General features: G+C 38.7%; 1 protein-coding gene across 1 annotated transcript in view; it reads right to left on the reverse strand.

Moving 5' to 3' along the window:
* Positions 1-14,480: 14,480 nt before the first annotated feature.
* The window catches only part of LOC122549047 (embigin-like), a 50,165-nt gene continuing 37,292 nt past the window's right edge, over positions 14,481-27,353 (reverse strand). The window contains exon 9 of the mRNA XM_043688232.1: positions 14,481-17,296. Coding sequence (XP_043544167.1) covers positions 17,282-17,296 — 15 coding nt within the window. The 3' untranslated portion in view covers positions 14,481-17,281. The remainder of the gene's footprint in view (positions 17,297-27,353) is intronic.

Consider the following 27,353-nt stretch of genomic DNA (forward strand, 5'->3'; position numbering starts at 1 on the left):
CATCAGCCAATCCTGTATCCATGCCAGTACCTTGCCCTTAACACCATGAGTGCTTTTCTTATTTAATAGCCTCCTTTGCAACACTTTGTCAAAGGCCTTCTGGAAATTCAAACAGATCATGTTCACTGACTCTCCTTTGTCTAAGTTGCTTGTTACCTCCTCAAAGAATTCTAACAGATGTGTCAGGCAGGACCTCATCTTGAGAAAGCCATGCTGACTCCATTCTATTTTACCATCCACTTCCAAGTACTCTGCAATCTCATCCTTACTAATGGACTCTAAAACCTTACCAATGAAGCCCTCTTGGACTCAAGTGATTCCTGAAAGATCACCACCATTGCCTGCACAACCTTATCAGCTACCTCCTTCAGAACCCTGGGGTACACTCAATCTGATCAGGTTGGTTTATCCACGTTCAGACATTACAGTTCCTCCAGCACATTCTCTTTAGTGATGGCCACTACATCCACATCTGCTCCCTGATTATCTTGCAGTTCTGATATGTTGCTGATCTTGTCCACTGTCATGTTGCAGCTATACAGGACATTGGTTAGGCCACTTCTGTGCAATTCTGGTCTCCTTCCTTTCGGAAAGATACTGTGAAACTTGAAAGGGTTCAGAAAAGATCTACAAGGGACGTTGCCAGGGTAGGAGGATTTGAACAATAGGGAGAGGTTGAACAGGCTGGGGCTGTTTTCATTGGAGCATTGGAGGCTGAGGGGTGACCTTATATAGGTTTATAAAATCATGAGGGGCATGGATAGGATAAATAGACAAAGTCATTTCCCTGGGGTGGGGAGTCCAGAACTAAAGGGCATAGGTTTAGGGTGAGAGGGGAAAGATGTAAAAAAGACCTAAGGGGAAACCTTTTCTCGCAGAGAGTGGTTCATGTATGGAATGAGCTGCCAGAGGAAGTGTTGGAGGCTGGTACAATTGCAACATTTAAAAGGCATTTGGATGGGTATATGAATAGGAAGGGTTTAGAGGGATATGGGCCAGGTGCTGGCAGGTGGAACTAGATTGGGTTGGGATATCTGATCGGTATGGATGGGTTATACTGATGAGTCTGTTTCCGTGTTGTATATCTCTATGACTCTATGACTCTATAACGTTACCTATTCAGTTCCTCCACCATTTCTTTGGTCTCCTTTAATACTTCTTCCAGCCTAAGAAGGAAATACGCAGAGAAAAAATGAGGTACGAAGGTAAACTGACCAAACATATAAAGGAGGATAGTAAAAGCTTTTTTAGGTATGTGAAAGGCAAAAAAAAGGTTAAAACTAAAATTGGGCCCTTGAAGACAGAAACAGAGGAATATATTACAGGGAACAAATGGCGGGACTACCTTATGCAGAAGAATTGAATTGGTACTTCAGATCTGTGTTCACTGGGAAGACACAAGCAATCTCCCTGAGGTAACAGTGGCTGAAGGACCTGAACTGAAGGGAATTTATATTTGCCAGGAATTGGTGTTGGAGAGACAGTTAGGTCTGATAAGTCCCCGGGGCCTGATGGTCTACATCCCAGGGTACTGAAGGAGGTGGCTCGAGAAATCGTGGATGCGTTAGTGATTATTTTCCAGAGTTTGATAGATTCGGGATCAGTTCCTGCGATTAGAGGGTGGCTAATGTTGTACCACTTTTTAAGAAAGGTGGGAGAGAGAAAGCAGGAAATTATAGGTCAGTTAGTCTGACCTCAGTTGTGGGAAAGATGCAGGAGTCTATTATAAAGGATGAAATTACGACACATCTGGATAGTAATAACAGGATAGGTCAGAATCAGCATGGATTTATGAAGGGGAAATCATGCTTGACTAATCTTCTTGAATTTTTTGAGGATGTAACTCTGAAGATGAACGAGGGAGATCCAGTAGATGTAGTGTACCTGGACTTTCAGAAAGCTTTTGATAAATTCCCACATAGGAGGTTAGTGAGCAAAATTAGGGCACATGGTATTGGGGGCAAGGTACTAACTTGGATTGAAAATTGGTTGGCTGATAGGAAACAAAGGGTAGTGATAAACGGCTCCATTTCGGAATGGCAGGCAGTGACCAGTGGGGTACCGCAGGGATCCGTGCTGGGACCGCAGCTTTTTACAATATATGTTAATGATATACAAGATGGTATCAGCAATAACATTAGCAAATTTGCGGATGATACAAAGCTGGGTGGCAGGGTGAAAAGTGAGGAGGATGGTAGGAGATTACAGGGTGACCTGGACAAGTTAGGTGAGTAGGCAGATGCATGGCAGATGCAGTTTAATATGGATAAATGTATGGTTATCCACTTTGGTAGCAAGAACAGAAAGGCAGACTACTACCTCAATGGAATCAATTTATGTAAAAGGGCAGTACAGAGGAGAGACATTCTGGCTATTGGGGGAATGCAGCGTAGGTTCACGAGGTCAATTCTTGGAATGGCGGGATTACCTTACACTGAAAGACTGAAGCGACTGGGCTTGTATACCCTTGAGTTTAGAAGACTTGAGAGGGGATCTGATTGAGACATATAAGATTATTAAGGGATTGGACATTCTGGAGGCAGGAAACATGTTTCCGCTGATGGGTGAGTACCGAACCTGAGGACACAGCTTAAAAATACGGGGTAGATCATTTAGGACAGAGATGAGGAGAAACTTGTTCACCCAGAGAGTGGTGGCTGTGTGGAATGCTCTGCCCCAGAGGGCAGTGGAGGCCCAGTCTCTGGATTCATTTAAGAAAGAGTTGGATAGAGCTCTCAAGGATACTGGAATCCAAGGGTTATGGAGATAAGGCAGGAACAGGATACTGATTAAGGATGATCAGCCATAATCATATTGAATGGTGGTGCAGGCTCGAAGGGCAGAATGGCCTACTCCTGCACCTATTGTCTATTGTCTATTATTTTCCAGTGGCCCAATGTTCACTCTTGCTTCTCCTTTTCCTTTTAGATATCTAAGAAAAGCTCTTGCAATCTTCTTTTATGCAGGTCATGCTAATATTTCATCGTCTCCTCACTTACTGCTTTTTTTTTTATTTGACCTCTGCAGGTTTTTAAAAGCTTCTCAAACCTCTGGCTTTCCAGTTTTCTTCACTACATTGCATGTGCTTTCTTTACTTTTATGCTAGTGACAGAGAACTCCCCTGACTATATTATCCTCAACTACAACTACAGTTCTCTTTTCTTCTTGTTCTTGATTGGCTCCCTGTGCCATGATGCTGTGGTCAGTTTGCTCATCCTTCCTACAGCCTCCACTCTCATCCAGACATGGAGCAAGAATCTCAAGCCTGTCAGACACGCTCCAAGGCTGAAGATCCTTCAGCACTACCTACTGGATCCCTTTACCTGCCTCAGTCGTAGTCACGTCCTCCTGTCCCTCACCACTGACTGAATTTCAAGGGATGTGACTGCCCCCTGAAACAGTGTCCCCCTCCATGATGTATCAGTGTTCAAAACTCAGATTCCAGCTCATCAACTCTGAGCCAGACTTCCTCAAGCAACCAACATTTACTCTGGATGTGGTGACTAAGAAGCACAATGGGTCCACCATCTCCAAAATCATGTAGTCTGGCCCAGCAGCTCTACTTTATTTACTTAGCTTTTATTTTGATTTTTAAAAGTTTCCTATTGGTCATTTAGTTTATAACCTGCAAACGTTTCCCCTCTGTACCTTTAATCTGAAAGCAACCGAGTGTGATTAATAGCTATTACCAATCATTATAGAGTATACTTACTGTTTCCCTGAAGTGTCACTCTATCTTTCCTGCTGGACTATGAGAGGAGCTCTAATTGAGGATTATAAGATGCTGAAGGGGATTGATAAAGTAGATGTAGAAAAGATGCTTCCTCCTGTGAGGTAATTTAAAATGAACGATCACAGTTTTAAGATAAGGGGTAGTAGATTTGAAAAGGGGATGAAGAGAAATTGCTTCTGTGAAAGAGTTGTGTATCTGTGGAAATCATTATCCAAGACTGCATGAGGTGCTGGGGCATTGAGTAAATGTAAGGAGGAGATAGACAGATCTTTAGCTAGTAATGGGTTGAATGATCATGGAGAGCAAGTAGAAAAGTGGAGTTGAGGTCAAGATGAGATCAGGCATGATTGGATCAAATGGTAGAACAGACTCAAGGTCTGAAATACCTACTCTTGCTCCTTATGTTTTAAGATATGGGGAGCTTTCTTAATTCATTCATGGAATGTGGGTGTCACTGTCCCGGCAAGCATTTATTAACCAGATGGCAGTTAAGTGTTCACCACATTGCTGAGGGTCTGGAATCATGTGTAGGCCAGACCAGCTAAGATGGTCATTTCTTTCCCTGAAGGTCATTAGTGAACCAGGTGGGGTTTTCCAACAATCGTCAATGGCTTCAAGATCATCATTAAGACTCTTAATTCCAGATGTTTATTAAATTCAAATTCCACCATTTGCCCTAGCAGGATTTGAACCTGGATCTGTAGAACATTACCTAGGCTTCTGCGTTAATAGTCCAGTAATAACACCACTGGACCATCACCTCCCCTTAATTTGGGTTTAATCATAAGTGTGATCTTTTATTGTCTTTCTGCCTGAGGGGGAAGGTCAAAGCTTTCTCCTGTCAATGTGTGCTTGCATTGTTTACAGTTACATGCTCAATTTTTTTGTCACATAAATTAACATGATAATTTTGAACTTAAAATATTGTCTGTATCTTATGTATCAATGGTAAAAGACTTTCCATGAAGTCATATTGCAACACCAGTAGCTAAACTTAACAATGTTTTCTGTTTCATTGTTTTTGTACATTTTACATAACATTTTCTTACATATCAAATGTATGAAGTGATATGATGTAGATGTAGCCATGAACGTGATCTGAGATCAAAATAATCATGAGTAAGGACAGTAAAAAAAACTAAAAAAATTGTGAAAAAAACAGATATTGCTGGCAAAACTCAACAGGCCTAACAGCACTTGGATGTGGAATGTTTCAAGTCCAGTGACTCTTCATTAGAACCCAGAATTGTAATATTGTAATTACAATTGTAATTGTAATGTTGTATTAACAACTACCATTTTCTTCAGAAGGAAATATAAGAAGGACAAGTGTGCAAATATTGGTGCTGAGCCTCATACATATCCCTTAACTTAATGTATACTTGACTTCTGATGCTACTTAGGGATTGAGAATCCATAACAATTGTGCATCTGATTCACAGCAGGTGAGTCAAATAGATGAGTGTTTATGTGTTCTGTGACTGGAAGAGCTCTTGTGGTGTAACAGTAGTATCCCTGCCTCTAAACCAAGCCAGGCCTGGGTTCAATTTCCACCTGCTCTAGAGATGTGCAATAATATTTCTGAACAGAGTGGTTAGAAAATATTTATAGGACAGTATCAGACTGAAAATATTGTCCTGTGCAATTAATGTGAAGATAAGAATACTTGAAAATCAGGTCAAAATATTTCTGTATTTCATTGACATTAAGAGGTAGGTTAACCTGATACAAGCATGCAATTATTGCAGGTATTTTGTATATAATATGAATGTGTGATAGTTGTTACATTACAAAATGCTGTGTGGTATTATTAAAAGGTACAGCAACAATTTTAATTTGTACTGAATACAGCATAAACATTGATCTGTGTAGATGCCACATGCATTCATATTAACAATATTCAAGTATTGACTCTAGATTAACTTCAGTGCAAGTTCACAAACTAGCTATAATAATTCAATCTGATTCCTAAAGTTTTGCATTATTAACAGAACTGAAATTTGCTTACAGAGATTTCCTCTCCACAGTTTCTAACAGGAATATATCCTATTGCTAGTATCTTGACAACACACAGAGTGGCGAGAGGCATGATTCATCAAGCATAAATACCCAACAATGAATTATTGGTATGGAGGAATCATGCTAGATTGGTAATAAAATACAAATTGCAGTTACTTGCTGCTAACAGCCACTTAGACCAAGTGCAAGATTAGTTTTAGGCTGGTTCATGTTGCTCTGCTGAGGCTTTTTACAGCAATTCATCCACAGCTTTCATTCTATGTTTGACTGTTGCCCTCTTCTGGTATGGACAGTATAGAACAACAACTTGAATTTTATTATAAAATATGCCAAGGTGCTTCCCAGGAACATTAAAAACTGGACTGCGTCCTAGGATGAAAGGAATTTCCTATGATGTGAGTCAGAAAAAGTGGGCCTATATCCACTGAAAATTGAAAGAGTAAGATGTGGTCTAATCGAAACAATTAAGATTCTGAAATGGTGACAAAAGAAATGAAAACAGAAAATGATGGAGAAATTCGCAAGTCTGACACCATCTGTGCAGAAAGAAACAGAGTTAATGTTGTGAGTCCAAATAGTCTTATTTGGGATTGGAAAATTATGTTTTAAATGTTGTTGACATCAGGGAGGGGGAGCAAGTGAAACAGAAGGTTTAGAATTTAGAACAGGGAGCACAAGATCAAGTCATACTATCAATTAGTACTGAGATGATAAGGAAGCTCTTTATTGAAGCAATTGTGAATCTTTGGATTTCAGAGTTTACCCATTGCTTTCTCCACAGATGCTGCCAGATGAACTGAGGATTTCCATTAGTTTCTGTTGGGTTACCGGTTGCACCCCAGTTCCTATGCTTGCATGTAGGCTGCATCTATTCTATGTGCACAAATTACATTGATCACTACACTAATGGCTTTCCAGTTTATGAACTGAGAAAACCCTAAGATAAGTACCCATTCTGAACAAATTGATGCAACAGAGGCATAATCTATGACTCCGGGAAACTGAGCATGCTGGAAATACATTGCCTAAATGTTGCCAAGTGATGTCCCAGTTCTTTTGAGGGATTTGATCCAAAACATTATTCGATTTTTCTCTTTGAAATGGTGAGATTGTGTTAGTGCATTCCCAGCACTTCCACTTAATTTCATACAGTAATGCTGGTTGCATGTTTACAGTGTCTGTTTGACTTGGATGTATTCAGGAAAGCAAGCACAAAGCTAATCAATAACTCACGGGAAAAGGCTAGTGGAAAGTGTTTGTATAGAGAAAGGAATTTACTTATGGGGCTGGTTGTGGGGGTGCTTCCCTTAATTGTCCATGGCCATTTTTGCAGAAATTATACTTCTTTCTATGTGGTCCTGCTGGAAAACTACGACAGAAACTCCACCTTTCAGAAATTCTGAACACACTTCAGGATCCTGAAGCACCAGAAGTTCATATGATGACAACGCTGTGTTGAAATATTGTAACTTCCAGTCATGATATCAGACTCTGCTCTTTGTGGGTTTGCAAATAAAAGCAAATTAGTTTCTTGAAATGTGCATCAGTTTCAGAATATGTTTCAGCTTGACATCTCTTTTCAGCTTAGTGACAGCTTTTTCTCTTGAAAGGTTTCTGCCAGACGTGGAGTGACAAATTACTTGGTCAGGCATTCAATTAAAATCACTTCCTTTAAAAAAAGTGGCAAATTTCAGATTAAGCCAATGAGGCCAAATTGGTGTGGTCCATCTTTCAACATCTGCCATTCATTAGACTTTGCCCAATAAGTTTTCAGAGTATAATATGTCAGAAATGTGAATTCATAGCAACATGGGACAATGGTGCGATAATGGTAATATCACTAAATCTATGAGGTAGGGGTTAATAACCTGAATGCATGCGTTGAAATCAAATCATGGCCAATGGCAGAATTTGAATTTGGTTAACTAATAAACAAAAAATCTGGAATTAATTGTTGTAAAAGTCCACTTATTTCACAAAATCCCATGCCATTCATCAGGCCACTCCACATGTCTTTGCTCTTTTGATGTTTATTGCTATCTTTCTCAAACTGCACAATTCTCCCACAGTTTATGCCACCTGCAAATTGTTTCTCAGGGGTCATATACTAATCCTGAACAGACAGAGAACAGGGGAGTTGGACTGACTGGTTTTGTATGTGTGAAGCCAGCCTGGCTTTGACGAGCTAAATTATCTCTTTCTGTGCACTAAATAACTATGTGTCACAATGGGCCAGGTTTTCACCCTCAATCTAGGTGGAAAGCATTGGGAATATTCTTGGCTCTGCATGTGTGCCTTGGGAAATGCCAATTCCAGGACTGGATCCTCATTCCTGTTCAGTGGGTGTCAGCTGCAAACAGACCACTTTGCACCAGCATTAAATTCTATAGTAACAATTGCATGTACAAAAAGAGTTTTACAAAGGGATTAATTCAAAGATTTTCACTATACTAATGACACTATGTCAAAAAATGTCCTCCATACACTACACCCCAACAAAAGTATAAATCATTTAGACCCTTTAGAATTTCAACATCTGAAAATGCAAGACAATTGAAACCACCTCATCTGTGTAAACAAGCATGGTAAAGTTGTTAGCAGACTGACTGTAGGAATTGGTAAGATGTAGTGCTGGAAAAGCACAGCTGGTCAGGCAGCATCCAAGGAATGTGAAAATTGATGTTTCCAGCATTCCTGATGAAGAGCTTACACTCAAAACGTCGATTCTCCAGCTCCACGAATGCTGCCCGAAAGGCTGTGCTTTTCCAGTGGAGACTTTGATCTTCAGCATCTGCAGTCTCGGAATTGGCAAAGAGTGATGCTGGGAAAGGCACAGCAGGTCAGGCAGCACTTGTTGGAGCAAGAGAGTTGACATTTTGGGCAGGACCCTTTTCCAGAACTTAAATCCTGAGACCTGAAGCAGGGTCCTGCCTGAAACATCAATTCTCCTGCTCCTCGGATGCTGCCTGACGGCTGTGCTTTTCCAGCATCACACTTTATCAACTCTGACTCTCCAGCATCCGCAGTCCTCTCTGTTTCCTATGTCCTCTGTCCTCCTCTGTCTGACCTTGGGAGTTGTCATTTATGGAGATATTCACTACATCTGTATTCCTTCAAAGGGTTTGACAAGATAGTTAGAGAAGCTGTTTAATTTGGTTAAGTAATCTGGAACATGAGGTCAGACTTAGAATAAGGAATACAGTTGTACAGGAAATGTCTTCAATCAAAGGGTTTTTAAATGCTATAATTTGTCACCCTTAGATCTATGAATTCTCAGTTGTTGAGTATACTTAAGACAGCGGTTGTTGGATAGATATGGGAATGTAAGGGTTATGGGGATAATGGAGGAAGATGGTATTAAGATAACCATTCAACCAGGATCATGCCATATGGTGGAGCAGGACTGAGGAGCCATGCATCCTATCCCTCCTCTTATTTCTTATGTACTTTTGCTTTTACCTCCTTGTGGATACCCACACCTTGTATTATCAATCATTGTTTACCACATATGTACTGCTGCAAAATGAGAGTTAATAAAGTTGATTATTTTGTATATTGACCATGTAGTCTACTGATCCACTGCATTTATCAATTAATATTGCTTTGTGCATAAAGCCACTCAGTTCATAGTCAATGTTTCCTGTAATGGACTTACCCAATCATGAGAAGTAGTCACTAATCTATTCCTATTATTTAATGTTTTGTTACTTCTGTCAGACATTTTATAACAACTTTGTAATTTCCACAAAGAAATCATGTCAAGAAATCCCAAATATTTTTCAGTAACTGGTTTGGAAGGCCTGATAAATCTATTTAATTATATCAGTTCCCTGATCTACATACTTGAAATGTCATGTTCTCATTGATGAAAAGCTGCTACTTCAATTCGATTTTCTAGTTTGATGAGGTTTATTCTTGACAATGCAGCTAACAGGAGATAACAAATTGTCTGTCTATAAGACACCAGTGTCTTTGATGGGCACAATTTAAAACCATGTTGCTCCTCTTTCCATTCCCAGTTTAAAAAGATGTATAGGGAGTTTGGGAGTTCTGACATGATCATAAGACACCACTGTGAATAATTCAACACAATCTTCTCTCTAAGGATCAACTTCAAAAATTGCCTCGTGACTTTGTTTGGGTTGCTTTATAATTAGCCTTGTAACACTGGGCAAGACTGAAGCAGAATATTTTTCCTTTAGAGGATCTGTAGCTCAGCTATAAACAAAGAGTTAACCTTTGGGAATTGAAACTACGCAAGTAGTGATGAAATTGGGTAAAAAACAAAGCAACTCTTGATTCTAATGAACACTAATCAATGGTCAGAGTTCACTCAGAAATCACAACTCTTGAGGAACAGTACATGCTTGGAATTCAGATTCTAGCTAAATATATTATTTGTCCCTTGTAGGAAAATTAACCTTAGTTTGTGAAGCTTAGTTTGTGAAGCTGAAGATACTTACTTCTTTGCATTTGTTTAAAATATTGCAATTAGAGCTAATTTTTGGGACCAGTGCCTCACACTTCAAGAATACCTGAAATGCATCTGTTTCAATATTGAGATTTTAGATCTAAAAATGTGCTGGAGACAATTCATACAATTTCAAATACAAACTGTACAAAATGCATCGTCATCCATCCTGTTAACCTCTAGATGGAAGCCAGATCTTAAAAAGTAATTTGGTGCCATCTTGTGGTCAAAAATTATAAAACTTAAAACTTAATGCATTGAGTTCATCAGAACAATATAATTTACCCATCAGGTTTAGCTGTCATATAAGCAGTGGAGTTTAGAGATATGTTCATATCTTTTAATGTTAATTATTTTAAGTTTAGGTTTCTGGTCTCTGAATTGATGGGTTTTCTGTGTATCTGAAGTTAATAATTTCTTACAAGAGTTGTCATAACCATGGCAATTATCTTAAAATAATATTTGAGGCTTAGCTTTAGAATGAATGAGTTCCTGTGTACATTGGTATGATTTCACAACGGAACAAAATAAATAAGATACAATCTAGAAGTTCAGATAGGTTATTTTAAGCTTAGGGAATCAACATAGCTTAAAGTGTGAAGTCTTTTTCAAGTTGAAAACTGAAAGGACTGCAGATGCTGTAAATCAGAAACAAAGATAGAAAGTGCTGGAAAAGCTCAGCAGGTCTGGTAGTATCTGTGGAGAGAAATCAGAGCTAACATTCTGGGTCAAGCGAAGGGTCTCTCAACCCAGAACGTTTACTCTGATTTCTGTGCACAGATGCTGTCATACCTGCTGAGCTTTTCCAGCAATTTCTACTTTTGTTCCTTTTTAGTTTGAATTTGGGGAAGTGATGTGAAGCATTGGAATAGGCAGCTGCATTGAGCGGAGCTCCTGAGGAGTGAATGACATATACTGAGCTAGGTTGCCTTAGAGTGAAGAGTTAGTTTCACTCCTAGACCAGAAGTGTTGTAGTAAATTCATGAAGACGTTGCTTAAAGCTGAGGTATATAATAGCTTCAGAAAGACGCTATCTGCAATTCCAGTTTAAACATTGAAGTCATAAATCTACCAAGGTGTTTGATACAGGACATCTGGTGTGAGAATTGTATGAGTGGTGTTTGGGTACTGCACCTCAGCAATGTATCTTGAGTACAAAGTTAACAATCACACAACACCAGGTTATAGTCCAACAGGTTTACTTGGAGGCACTAGCTGTCGGAGCACAGCTCCTTCATCAGGTAGCTAGTCTGAAGATACTTGCTACCTGACAAAGGAGCACTGCTCAAAAAGCTAGTGCTTCCAAATAAACCTGTTGGACTATAACCTGGTGTTGTTTGATTTTGTCCACCATAGTCCACCACCAGCACTTCCTCATTTTGAACACAATGCAAAGCTCTTTTATTCTTCTCAATTTATATGGAGTTTTGGCATTAGTGACAGTATGCCTTACAGTGTGTTTGAAAATCTTTGAATTTGTATTATAAGTAAATAGTTTATTCTATTTTATCTTGAATTCTTTTGTTATAAACTTGCATTTTATTAGTAAAGGAAAATCTCTCTATCATTGCATGCTTATGTTTCAGTGAGAACCCACTTAGTTAAAACCAAAACAAATCAAAATATGAGCTATCAAGTCAGGTTTGTGTATCAGTTATGACTTGTACTGTAATAGTATTTGCTATGATTATAACATAGCTTTAAAAAGAGTTGCAGTTATAAAATTTTGAGACTTTTACGTCAATTATTCTTGTTTTACATTGGTATGCAGCAACTTAAACGGATACATTGGGTTTACACTATTTACAACACTAGAACAAAATAGTAGCAGTCTAAAGGTAAACAACTCACATGACAGCGTGACAACAGAACATGGATATCTACCAAGAACAAGGGGCATTCACTGGGACAGACATAGGGAGGGTAGAGAGAGGCAACTAAATGCATAATGGAAAGAAAGACTGTTTAAGAAAGTGATGGAGGTAAAAAATATATCAACTAGTGTTAAATATACAAAACAAGTCAGTCATGTTAAAATTTCAGAAAGATAAAACAGGTTAAAACGGTCTATTTCCAGAGGATGAAATAGAGACAAAAAGGTTTCTGTAATTGCTGGAACATGTAACAATAAACAATGTATCTCTGACAATAGCTTCAAAAATGTGGCCTGATGTAATCAGTCACAACAGTACAATTAAAAATGTGAGCTAGCTTTCATGTGTTTGTTTATCAAGTCGTCCTACCTTTCAGTCCAAAGCTTTATGTAAATTGTTCTGAATGGTAGTTTACTATTCTACAACAAAACTAATAGATTGCAACAGCATGTAATGGATGAGTCTTTCGGTTATCATTGTGAATAACAAAAAAATTACAACAGTAGGAGATGTTACAAAAATATCCCTAACTATTATCTATAGTGTATTTTAAGCTCTTTTTACTGAACAGACAAAAGCCTCACAATAAAATAGGCTTCTCAAATTGCAGACTAAGAAAAAACACAAAGGGAATTCAGGAAATCATAACTGGCATGTAAATGAACAACAACAGCAGCATGACTAAATGAGTTCTTTTAGTTGATATAAACATGTTAATTTAAACTCATTAGGTGCAAATTTAACTTTGTGTGATCATGTAAAAATAGATAACATCAGATCAGGCGCCTATTACACATCTTTCCTATTTTTCATCTATATTGCTTAGGATTTCAAAGGAAGTAGCTGTAAAGATAATGGATGCACTGATAAGCAACTTTCCAAGAATCCTTAGATTCTGGAAAAATCTCTTATTCAAAAAGTGAGGGACACAAATACAACTGTTTGTTTACTAATGGTCAAGTTGCCATGGTCTTACCATTGCAGAAAGATAATTGGTGGCAGTTTAACCTGAGGGGTCCCATGCCTCAAGTGAGGAGAGAGGCTAAGAATTGAGAATCCTTCATGGTAACCTCAGATGGTGCAGAAATTGACCTCCACTGTTGGCATCACATTGCACCACAAATCAGCTATCCAGCCAGGAGAGATAGTTGAAAACCAAAAGCTGTATAAAGCTACAGCACAGAGGGATTTAGCGGTTCTAGTCATCAATCAAAAAAAAGTATGCCAACTTCAGCAGGTAATAAGGTAGACAACTGGAATTAGGCCTTTATTTCAAAGGAAATGGAGGACACAAATAGGGAGGTTGTGTACAGGTCAGACCACAGCTGGAATACTAGTAACAGCTTTGGCCCTATTATGTAAGGAAATTATATATTGATATTGGAGGCAGACCAGACAAATTTCACTTGGTTAATCTTAGATATGGAGTTTTTTTTTTCTATGAATAGAGGTTGAGTAGATTGGGCCTATAATCATTGGAGTTTGGAAGAATGACAGGCGATCTTACTGAAACATAAGATTATTAGGGGGCTTGATAGGATGGATGTGAAGAGTTTGTTTCTAATGATGGGAGAGCATAATGTTAGAGTAAATGGTCACTCATTTCAGAAAGAGCTGTTGAGGATTCTTTTCTCTGAAGGTACTTAATCTGTGAAACTCTTTACCGTAGGGGGCTATCGAGGCTGGATCAATAAGTATGATCAAGGCTGAGAGAGATAGATTACTAGAAATAGGTATATGGGGATAATGCAGGAAAGTAGAATTGGGGATTATCAAATCAGCCGTGATCTCACTGAATCATGGAGCAGATTAAATAGTTCGAATAGCATACTTCTAATCTTATGTCTAATGATCTTATTGGCTACAAAATGGATGATACATCATCTATTTTGCACTTATATACAAAGTGGAAACAACCTTGATTCTCAATATTAATGAGTCCCTTGCAGTATTAACTTCTGCCTGTTTCCACTGGTGCCATTGATCCAAACATGACTAGACATATAAGTCTATCACTTGCACCACCATATCAGTTGACTTTCTGTCTCTGCAATGTAATAACTTTGCTAAAAATGCGGTAGAAAATTTGTTTTAGTGTCCGATCTCAGTTTGCATTGCATTTCTCGCAGCAGAGTGAGAATTTGTCTGAGAACATTCTGGGCCTGTTTCTTATCAAGGTCTCTACAAGCTTAGCTCGCTGTTTGGCTCATTGCATCATCAACCTAATGTGACTTCTTGCTACTTAAGGCTATGTCCAAATCATCTTGATATCAATGTAACAGAAAGTAAAGAACTGCTGTTCAGAATATGAAAAATCTCTCACCTGTTTGCTCATCATGTACTTGGTCATCGGAATGTAATGAGTTAAAGGCCAGAATTGGTTTCATTAAATGTTGGTTTATTGCATTGTCAAAAATAGTTACAGGAGGAAATCATATCATTCCCTTAAAAACAAAATCAGCAACATGTGAAATTCGACTGATCTGTGATCAGAACTCAGGTGGGAGACCAACAAAATGCAGAGAATAATGGTGCAAATGGTTGTCTTTTCCCTCTGTCAGGTGGAACAGCAAGAGATCAGTGAAACACTACCACCAGCATTTCAAAGCCTGTGTTTTTAACTTTCCTAAAAATACACATACACACAAAGTAGTCCTTTTTGTAACATTTAGCTTAGCTGTTTGCATATGTATAATTGACTTGATAGCAATCACATTCTTCGTGTCACAAGAGTTTAATTGCAGTTAAGGCAAATTTCTAACTCCTACCCCCACTCACAAACCACCAGTGGATGAGTAAAGATTAAAAGGGCTTATCCCAAGAATGCTACCTTATAATGGTGCATCAAAGTATCATTATCATGAAGTATATTATCATGAAGTCAATAGTTTTATTTATAATGTTCATTCCTGTTAGCAACAACCCTTCAAAAAGTAAAGGAGTTCAATCATGTTGACAAAACACTTAAAATTCACAATCTGCTCTTCAAATAAGTTACTTTTCAGATCGGCCCCACTGTCACTGATTATGCAAGATGGAATATTTGACTCAGTCTAAAATTTATTGCACTGAGTTTTGTTGCAATTGAAGGATTACTATTTTGGGCAGGAACAAGAAAAAAGTAAAACTCGTGTTTTTCTTGAAAGAAATGTGATGCTTCATTTGATAACACAATGAACACCACAAACCTTTTAGTAATTGTTACTAATTGTAGAAAGTTTAAGCAGCTTCAGTATCCACTCTGCTCCCACAGGAGGACTGTATTTGTTCTTTGATTTGTTACTGCCACTTTAATGCTTTTGTTAAATTATTTCCAAAATTACATTAATGCAGTTGCCAGATAAAAAATTAACTTTCACTGTTCTCTAGGTTTTTGGCAGCAGGTATTTTGGATCCTTTTAAACAACGTCAACAGCTATTTTAATAGGAGCTTATTATATTTTCTAACCTGAATTAGATACAATGTATATCTGTGGCCTTTCAACAATTGTTTCATTACTTATTATCATACACTGTACTATAATAGTGTAAAAATCAATTACATAATTAGTCAGAGAATTTATTTTATATGTCATAAATTCCCTAGCTAAGTTATAGAATTGATTCTTACATCACAATAGTGCAGTGTATGACAATATACACTACATTTAAATATATAAATTTGTAAAGCAATGTCTTTCTACAGCACAAGGTTATTTTCCCATCCAAACAACAAATGGAAAACTGGGCTCTTCTTAATAGGGATAAGGACAGCTTATCATTAATATAAAAATATTATGATTGAAATTGTCTAAGCTTTGGGTCACGAATTCCAATCCCAATAATGCAAATTCATTCAACTGCAATCTATTTCTTAGTTATGAATCTTGTTTCTTTAAAAAAGTATTTGATAGGTGAACCATTATCGTTGGCAAGTTCAATGCTGTTTGTTTGAAAAAATATTTTAAAAATTCTAATACCGGACTTTACAATAACTTAGCAGTTATTAGAGTTTACAATACTTCCTGGTTGTAAGTAGGAATAATACACTGTTGTTTGATTGGACAATACTCTTGGTGTTAATAGAAGGTGAGGCACCCCTGTTGTAATTAATCATTGCGACACCGAGGAATTGTTAAAGAATAGCATAGCCTAGTAATTCTGGTAGGTATGGTGCATAATAGTTGTTGAGGGTATGCTACCTAGTGTTACAGACTATTGGAATGGCTACTAATAGACCAAAAGGAGATCATTCAGTCTATGTTGGTACTCTGCAACTCAGCCAGTTTCACCAATTCTCCCTGTTTTTCTCTTTAATCCTGTCATTTTTATTTCCCAAGATAATTTATCTCTTGAAATGATGGAATATGCCTCCACCACTCTCACGCAATTCATTCCAGATCCTAATTTCACACACAAATTTTTTTTTTCCTCAGGTCAACTTTGGCTTTTTGGTCATTCATTTTCAACCAATGATTCTTAGCCAAAGGAAACAGCTTCTCCCTATCTGCTCTTTCCAAAGCCTTGATGATTTTGAACACCACCATCAAAATGATCTCTCAATCAACTTTTCTTTAAGGAAAACAATCTTAGCTTCTTAAATCTATCCAAATAGTTAAATGTCCGCTTTTCTGGAACTATTCTCATACACCGTTTCTGCACCCTCTCTAATATTAATTTTCACTTTATTTTTGCAACGTTGCCCAGGATCCTGCATAGCTCATTAACCACTTCCTTGACCAGTCTGCCACCCTCAACAATTTATGTCTACATACACCAGGTCATCCAATATTTATTAGACAGTGTGAGACTTCATACTCATTTGAGGGAATGGTATTTAACAAATAATAGAGGATACAGGATCTGAGTGGTTATTAAATGTTACAGTAACTTACTAGTATCACTAGGTATGGGAGGCTACAATAGCTGACTAGTTATTAGAAGGTGTGATAGCGCAGATGTTATCAAAGGACACCTAATAGTTATAGAAGGTACAATGCCTAGTAATGCTGTATTAGAGACTCAGCAAGAACCTTGCTCGGATGGGTAACAGGAGGATTAATCTTGAGCTAGAATTCTAATTCTAATACAAATGAAGAATAAGCATTTAATACAGATATTGCTTAGTTCATCCAACAGTAATTCAATTTCTGTAGTGCCACATTGGTGCATATTGAAGTAACAGTACTCCAACAGGTTTGTTGCTTAGTTCTGCATTTCCTGCAAAAAAACAAAAAGTCACACATATTACTAAGTTGTTAACTTAAAAATCTTTTCTCATCCATGAGAAAGTCACTCAAATGCAGCAGGTCTAAGTCACATCTATTAGTTACATTTGAAGATACCAATGGCTATTTTAATTGCCACATGAAGTAAGATGGCTACTGCAGTGATTGGAATAAGGTCAGCCAGGTGGACCTCACAGAATGAGTTCTCTGATTGGACCAGATTAACAGTCCCACCAGGGAGCCCTGGCTGCCAGATATAAACAGGAGTGTCAAGGACTTTCCATGTGCAAATAAGGAGCGACTTGGTGATGGGATGCCAGCATCTGTAGAGTTTCTCAGCTACTGTAGGTGAATATTGGGATGCTAAGCTCATTTGCTGTTTTCCAACTTCCTATTTATCTGGCATTGATGTTAACAGCATGTTTACTGCTCATTTATCCCACCTGAAAACATTAAACAGAACTTCATTTACAACGGATCAACAGATCTCAGGAAATCCATGAGAATCATAAGTCAACTAGCAAGTTATAACAGAACAGGTTCTAAGAGCCAAGTGGCCTTCTGCAGCTCCTATTTCATATCTTCTTGAGTTATTACTTATATATGAGCACTTTGATATTTTTTGATCTACACCATGCGAACATGCAGAATATTGTGTTCACTAGTTTGTTGTGTAGTTTATATCTCAGAGCAATGTAGATATGATAAAATCAAGGTGTTATGTGAATGGGAAATTATTTCCAATATTTTAAAATATCACTGGCCACAAAATGTCTGTACTCATGCTGAAGCTCCGATTTCCAACACTTTCTACAACTTTTCTTTGAATCTGCACCCAGCTTAACCAATAACACACAGTGATTATCAATAGGCAACAGGCTCACATAATCAAAGAGAACAAGTGAGCACATCATAATGCAAAACCAAAAACTTATAGGCTTGCTGCCTGTAGATCAACTACTTAATTTATTGAACATTTTTAATGTAGGAAAAACATCCCTCGCTCTTTCCAGAGGTATACTTGGAAAACAGACTGAGCCAAAACAGAGGATATAAGGACAAGGAAGCCAATAACCTAATAAAAGAAATGGATTTTAAGGAGAAACCTAAAGGAGAGGCAAAAGAAATTTGCATAGGAGATTAAACACGAAGACCTGAAAACATGGTTACCAATTGTGTAGTGAGGAAGGGGAGGACTGCACAAGAGGAACATAGAGGTGGAGTGCAATAAGAAGTGACCAGACTATGACCAAATTTAAAGACAACATCTTAAATATAAGCTTTTTAAGGCTAGGAACCAGTGCCAAAGCAAACACTAACAGTAAAAGAGACTTTGGAGTGCAGGTTCATAGTTCGTTGAAAATAGAGTCACAGGTAGATACGATAGTGAAGAATGTATTTGGTATGCTTGCCTTTATTGGTCACAGCACTGACTGTAGGAGTTGGGAGGTCATGTTGTAGCTGTACAGGACATTGGTTAGGCTACTTTCAGAATATTGTGTGCAATTCTGGTCTCTCTCCTGTAGGAAGGACATTATGAAACTTGAAAGGGTTCAAAAAATGTTTACAAGGATGATGCCAAGGTTGGAAGGTTTGAGCTATAGACAGAGGCTGTTTTCACTGGAGCATCAGAGGCTGGGGAGGAGGTGGGGAGGGAGGTCCTTATAGAGGTTTATAAAATCATGAGGGGCCTGCATAGTGTAAATAGACAAGGTCTTTTCCCTGGGATGGGGGAGTCTAAAACTAGAGGGCATAGGTTTAGGGTGAGAGGGGAAAGATTTAAAAGAGACCTAAGGGGCAGAGGGTGGTGGAATGATGTGTCAGTGGAAATGACGGAGGCTGGTACAATGTAAAAGACATCTGGATGGGTATATGAACAGAAAGGGTTTGGAGGGATATGGGCTATGTGCTGGCAAATGGGACTAGATTGGGTTGGGATATCTGGTCAGCATAGATGAGATGGACTGTAGGGTCTGTCACTATGTTGTACATCCATGATTCTATGATTAACTGCGAGTAAGATAAGATCAGAAAGTGCTAGAAATGCTCAGATGGATTGACAGTCTCTACAGAGAGAGAAGAACTGAATTTGAGGCCAATGATGCTTCTTCAGAACCCCTGCTGCCAGACCTGCTGAGTTACTTTAGCACTTCCTGTTTTAAATTCAAATCTCCAGAATCCACAGACTGATAACTCCCCTGAAGAATTAAATACAGTGCATAACAGTGATGTGCACAGACTTGTATACCATCAACTTGTCTCTTAGCTCAATGCTGCAAAGGTTCAAAGAGCGAGTTAAGAAGCACTTGGATTCTCCCTCACCTCTTCGTCCTTTTCAGGTGAATAGTGAGATACTAGTGTGCCTTGTGAGGAAGTAGGAATAGCTGTTTCAGGCTTCTAAGAGGCCTTCTCGGGTAATCAGGGTGTCTTCAGTGCATTGGTTTGTCAAGTATTTTGACCATTATAATGGAGTCTGTTACAAGAACTTGCTTCTCATTAGCATTTTGTTTATCTGATATCTTAGGGATGTTTACAGTGTCCTCCACTGTGGAAATCTATGCAAAATATCAGTTTAAAATATCTGCTATTTCCCTGTTACATTTTATCAATTCCCCGATTGCATCCTTCATGAGTCCCAAGCACTCTTCCATTGCTTTCTTCTTTATTGTATGCCCACAGAAACTCTTGCTGTTTGTGTGAATATTTCTCGTCAATTTACTTCCACAATAATTTTTCTCTGTTTTATCTTTTTTCATCATCCATTGCTGGCATCTAAAAAAAATTCAATCTTTTGGGCTACCAATAGTTTTTGCCATTTTGTGTATCTTAGTTTTAAATTGAATACTCTCCATTCATAACTATATGGTGGTGCATCCTTCTCATTGAGGCATTCTTTTTGACCTGAACAAAAGTTTTCCTGAGTGTTGCTGAGTATCTGCTTTAATGTCTGCCACTGCTCATCTACTGACCTTCCCTTTAGTCTATTTTCTAGGCTGCTTCCACCAATTCTTTCTTCGCATCTCTGTTAGTATCCAGATTTAAGTTGATTTTGATAAGTCTTTTTGGATCACTTTTATGTTCCTTGCTAGATTTCATTCATGTTCTATTTTCCCTTTTCTTATCAGATTCTTGTTCCTGCCTTACTGGGCCAGAAATTGCTCCTAATCCTCAGAATCACCATTATTTCTGGCATTTGCATCAGTCACTTCTTTGATTAATGCAATCTTTATCCTCTTCCATTAAACATGATTGATTCAACTTTCCCTTGGTATGCCTGTGCCTTCGTGGCATGCATAAGCTGGTAGACTTTATAGAATTTGTAGACCTTATAGGATTTGTGTTAAATACTAGTCATTGCCCATATACCATCATATCATTCATGAATATTTCCGATCTAACCTAGCTAACTTGTGCCTTGTACTTCTATAATTTCCTTTGCTCAGGTTTAGAACTTCAGTTTCGGAATAAACTATATCACATAAAACATAATCCAAAATTATTTCATATTATGGTTACTATTTCCAAAAGTTGCTTGACAGCAAGGTTATTAATAAGGTAAAAACAATGACTGTAGATGCTGGAAACCAGATTCTGGATTAGTGGTGCTGGAAGAGCACAGCGGTTCAGGCAGCATCCGAGGAGCAATAAAATCGACGTTTCAGGCAAAAGCCCTTCATCAGGAATAAAGGCAGAGAGCCTGAAGCGTGGAGAGATAAGCTAGAGGAGGCTCCTCCAGCTTATCTCTCCAAGGTTATTAATAAGCCTTTTCTCATTACATAATGTCAAATCTAAACTAGCCTGATTCCGACTTGGCCTCTCAACACCCTGCTCCAGAAATCTATCCTCTCTAGGAATTCATCCTCTACAGCATTAGTGTTGACTTGGATAACCCAACCTATTTCCAAATTGATGTCACCCATTATTAAAGTTATGTGCATCACTAATTTCCTGATGCACAGTATGTTCAATATTAATACCACAGTTTGGTATTCTATAAACAACTCCTACTAATCTTTACTTCCCCTTATTGCTTTGCAGCACTACCCAACCAGATTCAACCGAGGAGGCGGGAAACATCCATGCCTAAGCACGCAAGTTAAAGATATTATAAAGACAAAAACTTAGGCATACCATATTGCTAAGGCAAGAGGCAGGCAGGAAGGTTATGAAAATTTTAAAGATCAACAAAGGGTTACTAAAAATGTAATGAAAAGAGCAAAAGTAAATTCTGAAAGAAAATTACCAAATTTTAACAAGTATAAAGGAAAGAATAGCTCAAGTGAATGTTGATCTCTTGGAGCATGAGACTGGGAAGTGGGAGTTAATCGTGGGCAATATAGAAATGTCAAAGTCACTAAATCAGTATTTTGCTTCAATTTTCATTGTGGAGGACACTAGTACCACCCTAATAGTAACAGGTAATGCAGCTGCTAGTGAAAGAAAATGAGAATCAGCACAAGGAAAAAACCACTGAGCAAAATATTGAGACTGAATTTAGACAAGTTAGGGCCTGACAGCTTACATCCGAGGTTCTTATCAAAAGTGGCAGTAGTGATAGTAGATCCAGCTTAGGAAGGAAATACTGGTCTTGGAGGAAGTACAACATAGGTTTACAAGAATGATACCTGGAGTTCAGGGGTTCAGTTATCAGGAGCGATTTTAGAGATTAGAACGTAGAACAATACAGCACAGTACAAGCCCTTCAGCCCTCGAAGTTGCACCAACCTGTGAAACCAATTACACTATTTCATTATCATCCATATAATTATCCAAGGAGCATTTAAATGCTCTGAAATTTGGTGAGTCTACCACTGTTGTAGGCAGGGCATTCCATGCCCTTACTAATCTCTGAGTAAAGAACCTACCTCTGACATCTATCCTATATCTATCATCCCTCAATCTAAAGCTATGTCCCCTCGTGCTAGTGAACATCATCCGAGGAAAAAGGCTCTCACTGTCCACCCTCTCTAATCCAATGATCATCTTTTACGTCTCTATTAAGTCATCTCTTAATCTTCTCTCTAACGAAAACAGCCTCCAGTCCCTCAGCCTTTCCTCATAACACCTTCCCTCCATACGAGGCAATATCCTGGTAAATCTCCTCTGCACCCTTTCCCATGCTTCCACGTCCTTCCTATAATGCGGTGACCAGAACTGTACGCAATACTCCAAGTGAGGCCGTACCAGACATTTGTGCAGCTGCAGCATGACCTCATGGCTCTGAAACTCAATCCCCCTACCAATAAAAGCTAATACTTCATACAACTTCTTAACAACCCTATCAACCCAGGTGACAATCTTTCAGGGGTCTATGTACATGGACACCGAGATCTCTCTGGCCATTCACAGTACCAAGAATCTTACCATTAGCCCAGTACTCTGTCTTCCTGTTACTCTTTCCAAAGTGAATCACCTCACACTTTTCCACATTAAACTCCATTTGCCACCTCTCAGCCCAGCTCTGAAGCTCAGCTATGTCCCTCTGTAACCTGCAACATCCTTCGGCACTGTCTACAACTCCACTGGCCTTAGTGTCATCCACAAACTTACTAACCCATCCTTCTACACCCTCATCCAGGTCATTTATAAAAATGACAAACACCAGTGGCCCCAAAACAGATCCTTGCGGTACACTAATAACTGAACTCCAGGATGAACATTTCCCATTAACCACCACCCTCTGCCTTCTTTCAGCCAGCCAATTTCTGATCCAAACCACTAAATCACCCTCAATCCCAACCCTCTATATTTTCTGCAATAGCCTACTGTGGGGAACCTTATCAAATGCTTTACTAAACTCCATATATACCACCATAAACCACTTTACCCTCATCCAGCTGTTCGGTCACTTTCTCAAAGAACTCAATAAGGTTTCTGAGGCACAACTTTCCCTTCACCAAACCGTGTTGACTATCCCTAATCAAATTATTCCACTCTAAATGATTATAAATCTTATCTCTTATAATCTTTTCCAACAGTTTACCCACAACCGAAGTAATGCTCACTGGTCCATAATTACCAGGATTGTCTCTACCCCCCTTCTTGAACAAGGGAATTACATATGCTATCCTCCATTCTTGTGGCACTATTCTTGTGACAATGATGACATGAAGATCAAAGCCAAAGGCTCTGCAATCTCCTCCCTAGCTTCCCAGAGAATCCTAGGATAAATCACATCCTGCTCAGGGGAGTTATCTATTTTCATGCTTTCTAGAATTTAGCCTGTTTTCTCTAAAATCTAAAAGGTTAAGGGGTGAGCTGATCGAAGTCTTCAAGAAATTAACAGGAAATGTTAGAGTAGACAAATATAAACTAGCTTGACTGGTTGGAGTTAAGAACTAGGGAACATAGTCTACAAATTAGGTCTAGACAATTCAGAAATTAATTGACAATTAATTGAGAAATTGTTGGAATCCATTAATAAGGAGGCCATAATGGACGTTTTGAAAGTCAAAACACAATCCATCAAAGTCAGCATGCTTTTATAAAGCGTAAATCATGTTTGACTAATTCCCTAGAATTTTTTGAAGTTGCCCTTGAAGGGGATGTGATGGTCTTGTGGTATTAAACCAGAGACCCACATAATGTTCTGGGCACCTCAGTTCAAATCTCACCATGGCATGTGGTAGAATTTTAAATCCATAAAAAAAAGACTGGAATTAAGAGTCTAATAATGACTACAAACGCATTATCGAATGTTGATGAAATCCATTTTCATTACTAATGCCCGTTAGAGAAGGATATTATGGAAAATAAAGAGCATGAAAACATGGGAAGAGTTAAAACATGAAGACCACTAGCAATCTGTGGTCTGTGGAAGGCAGGATGGGATAAGAATAGTGGAATACTCTTACACCATTTAGCAGAGTAAGGTTAAGGCTGAGAGGTCACTATGGCGAGATAACACAGTTAGTAAACGTAGTCTCCCTGTTAAGTGTCATTATGGCAAGATTGGGATCATAAATATTTGGGACATGACATTAAATATCTAATTAATAGTTAGTAGAGTCAGCTTGAGACAGGAGACTACTGTAATAGATGGAATAGCTAAATATCTAATCATGACAGGTTAGTCTGGAATGGAAAATCACTGTAGCAGAGGCGATAATAAATATTTAACCGTGACATTAGAATAACATTAAGTAGAATGTACAACTAAAGAGATAATGGATGAGAGATGGAAATGTGTTGCTGGAAAAGCGCAGCAGGTCAGGCAGCATCTAGGGAACAGGAGAATCGACGTTTCGGGCATTAGCCCTTCTTCAGGAATCTTAGCCTGCTGGACCAACTTTCCTTTTAAATAAAAAATCTTAGCCTGCTGGACCAACTTTCCTTTTAAATAAAAACCCCAAGTCCCTCCTCCCTATCTTTTATCTTAGCCTGCTGGACCAACTTTCCTTTTAAATAAACCACCCCAGTCTGACCTATCACCCTCACCTTGACCTCTTTCCACCTATCACATTTCCGACGCCCCTCCCCCAAGTCCCTCCTCCCTATCTTTTATCTTAGCCTGCTGGACCAACTTTCCTTTTAAATAACAGACCTGTAAAGAGATAATGGGACTAACGTCACTGGTTTATTGTGTAGTTAGAGTGAGGTACTTTGATTAATATAGTTGGACATGCTGATAAGCTAACAGAAACATGATTACAAAAAAAATATTAAAAATCCATGGACCCTGAGGTTCGGAGGCATTTGAGAATCTGCTTTCTCAGTGTCACGGTTTTTTGTTTGCAAATAAAAGACCTACTTCTTGAAGAACTCACTGCGTCTCCTTAATAAAAGCAAATTACTGCGGATGCTGGACTCTGAAACCAAAAGAGAAAATGCTGGAAAATCTCAGCAGGTCTGGCAGCATCTGTAAGGAGAGAAAAGAGCTGATGTTTCGAGTCTAACTGACCCTTTGTCAAACGGTCAGTTAGAATCGAAACGTCAGCTCTTTTCTCTCCTTACGGATACTGCCAGACCTGCTGAGATTTTCCAGCATTTTCTCTTTTGGTCTCTGCATCTCCTGGTGATTCTCTACATTTTCTCCACGACAATATCTGCCATATTTCCCTGGTCTGGCCAACACGTGACTCCAGACCTGCAGCAATGTGGTTGACTATAAACCACCCTCTGGGCAATTAGGGACGGCAATAAAAATTGGCAAAGCCAGTGATGCCTGCATCCCATGAATGATTTATAAAATGTAACAAGCAAGATGTATAATGGGGATACTGTAGATGTCATAAACCTGGATGTCCAGAAGACATTTGATAATGTGCTGTGCAAAAGGTACACACAGTGTAAGATCACATGGTGATGGGGTAACCTATTAGCTTGCAAAGAGGATAAGCTAACCAACAGAAAGCAGAGAGTCAGGATAAGTCTCTCTCCAGGTGACAAGATATAACTAGTGGGATGCCACAGGATCCTTGGGTCCAAACTGTTTGCAATCTATATTAATGACTTGGATTCAAGGATAGAAAGAACAATTGCCAAATCTGTAGGAGACTCTAAAATAGGTGAGAAAGTAGTGGTGAATGGGCCAAAATTTGGTAGATCAATTGTACAATGGATAAGTGTGAGGTTATCCATTTTGTCCAGAAGAATATACATTCCTGATGAAGGACTTATGCTCGAAACATCGACTCTCCTGCTCCTCAGATGCTGCCTGATCAGCTGTACTTTTCAAGCACCATACTGTTTGACTCTCATCTCCAGCATCTGCAGTCCTCACTTCCTCCCAGAGGAATAGAAAGGCAAATTATCTAAATGGAGACAACTGTCAGAGTGATTTGGTACAGAGGGATCTGGGTTTTATTGTGCATGAATCATAGAAGCTAGTATGTATATAATAAGAAAGGCAAATGGAGTTTTCGCATTTACTGCTAAAGGAATAGCATAAAGAAATACGAAAGTGGACAAGTATCGCTGCAGCTGTATGAGACTTAGTGAGACCTTTCCTAGAGTATTGTGCACAATTTTGCTTCTGCTGCTTGAGGAAGGATGTATTTGGAGGCTGTTCAGAGGAGATTCATTGGATTGATTCCAGAGTTAAGAGGTTTGACTTATGAGGTTGAGCAGTTTAAGTGTCTATCCACTGTAGTTTAGAAGAAGGGGAAAATAATTGGGGTATATAAAATACAAATGGGATTGATCAAGTAGACTTGGGAGAGGATGTTTACTCATCTGGGGCAATCTAGAGTGAAAGGTCATAGTTTTGGGGTTAGGTGTGGCAGATTTAAAAATTATTTCTCTCCAAGGATCAGGAATCTGTGGAATTCACTACCCCAGAGAGAGAGTAAATTCAAGGAGGGGATAGACATATTTTTAATTAATAATGGGTTGAAGGATTATGAAGTGTAAACTGGAAAGTGGGGTTGAAGCCAAGGTGAAGTCAGCTATGACCATATCAAATGGAAGAGCAGGCTCAAGGAGGTGATTTGCCTACTCCTGCTCCTAGTTCTGATGTTCACGTGTTCTTATATACATGTAGGCCCTATAACCACGGCCCAGGATTCGTGGCCCTGCCCTAGCCTGTGTCCAACCCCTCTGTACTGTGACGCTGCATGTAGTTTGAGAGGACTTGCTGCTATTGCGCCTTTTGCTATAGTTGGATTAGATAAAGCTGCTGCTTCTCAATGGGGATGCAAGATAATGTGGCCTTGGTTACAGGGAAATCCCACAGGCAAGACATTCAAATTCAGCTCTGTAGACTCTGAAGCACTTGCAAATAACTGAACAAAGCTGGTCTCTTGAAAGAATGAAATTAATTCAGTCCAGAAGCCAGTGCGAATCTTTCATTATGGCTAACAACAAACTTGCTGTTTTCAACCTTCATACTGTTATCAGCAGGATAACTTTATACAACACTGAGCTTCTCTGATTTAATGAGAGATAGAACAGTGTGAAGCTTGCCCATTGGCAGTGAAAGCATTAAATAGAACTAAATTTGGTATCTTAATTGGTTTCGAACAGGGTCCCCCACTTGTCTCAGGACGCATTGTAATGAACAGGAACAAAGGGAAATGACAATGGGACTCAGGTTTGACAACACTTTTGGG

Source organism: Chiloscyllium plagiosum, chromosome 1 (assembly GCF_004010195.1).
Source record: "Chiloscyllium plagiosum isolate BGI_BamShark_2017 chromosome 1, ASM401019v2, whole genome shotgun sequence".
In the NCBI taxonomy this organism is placed as follows: Eukaryota; Metazoa; Chordata; class Chondrichthyes; order Orectolobiformes; family Hemiscylliidae; genus Chiloscyllium; species Chiloscyllium plagiosum.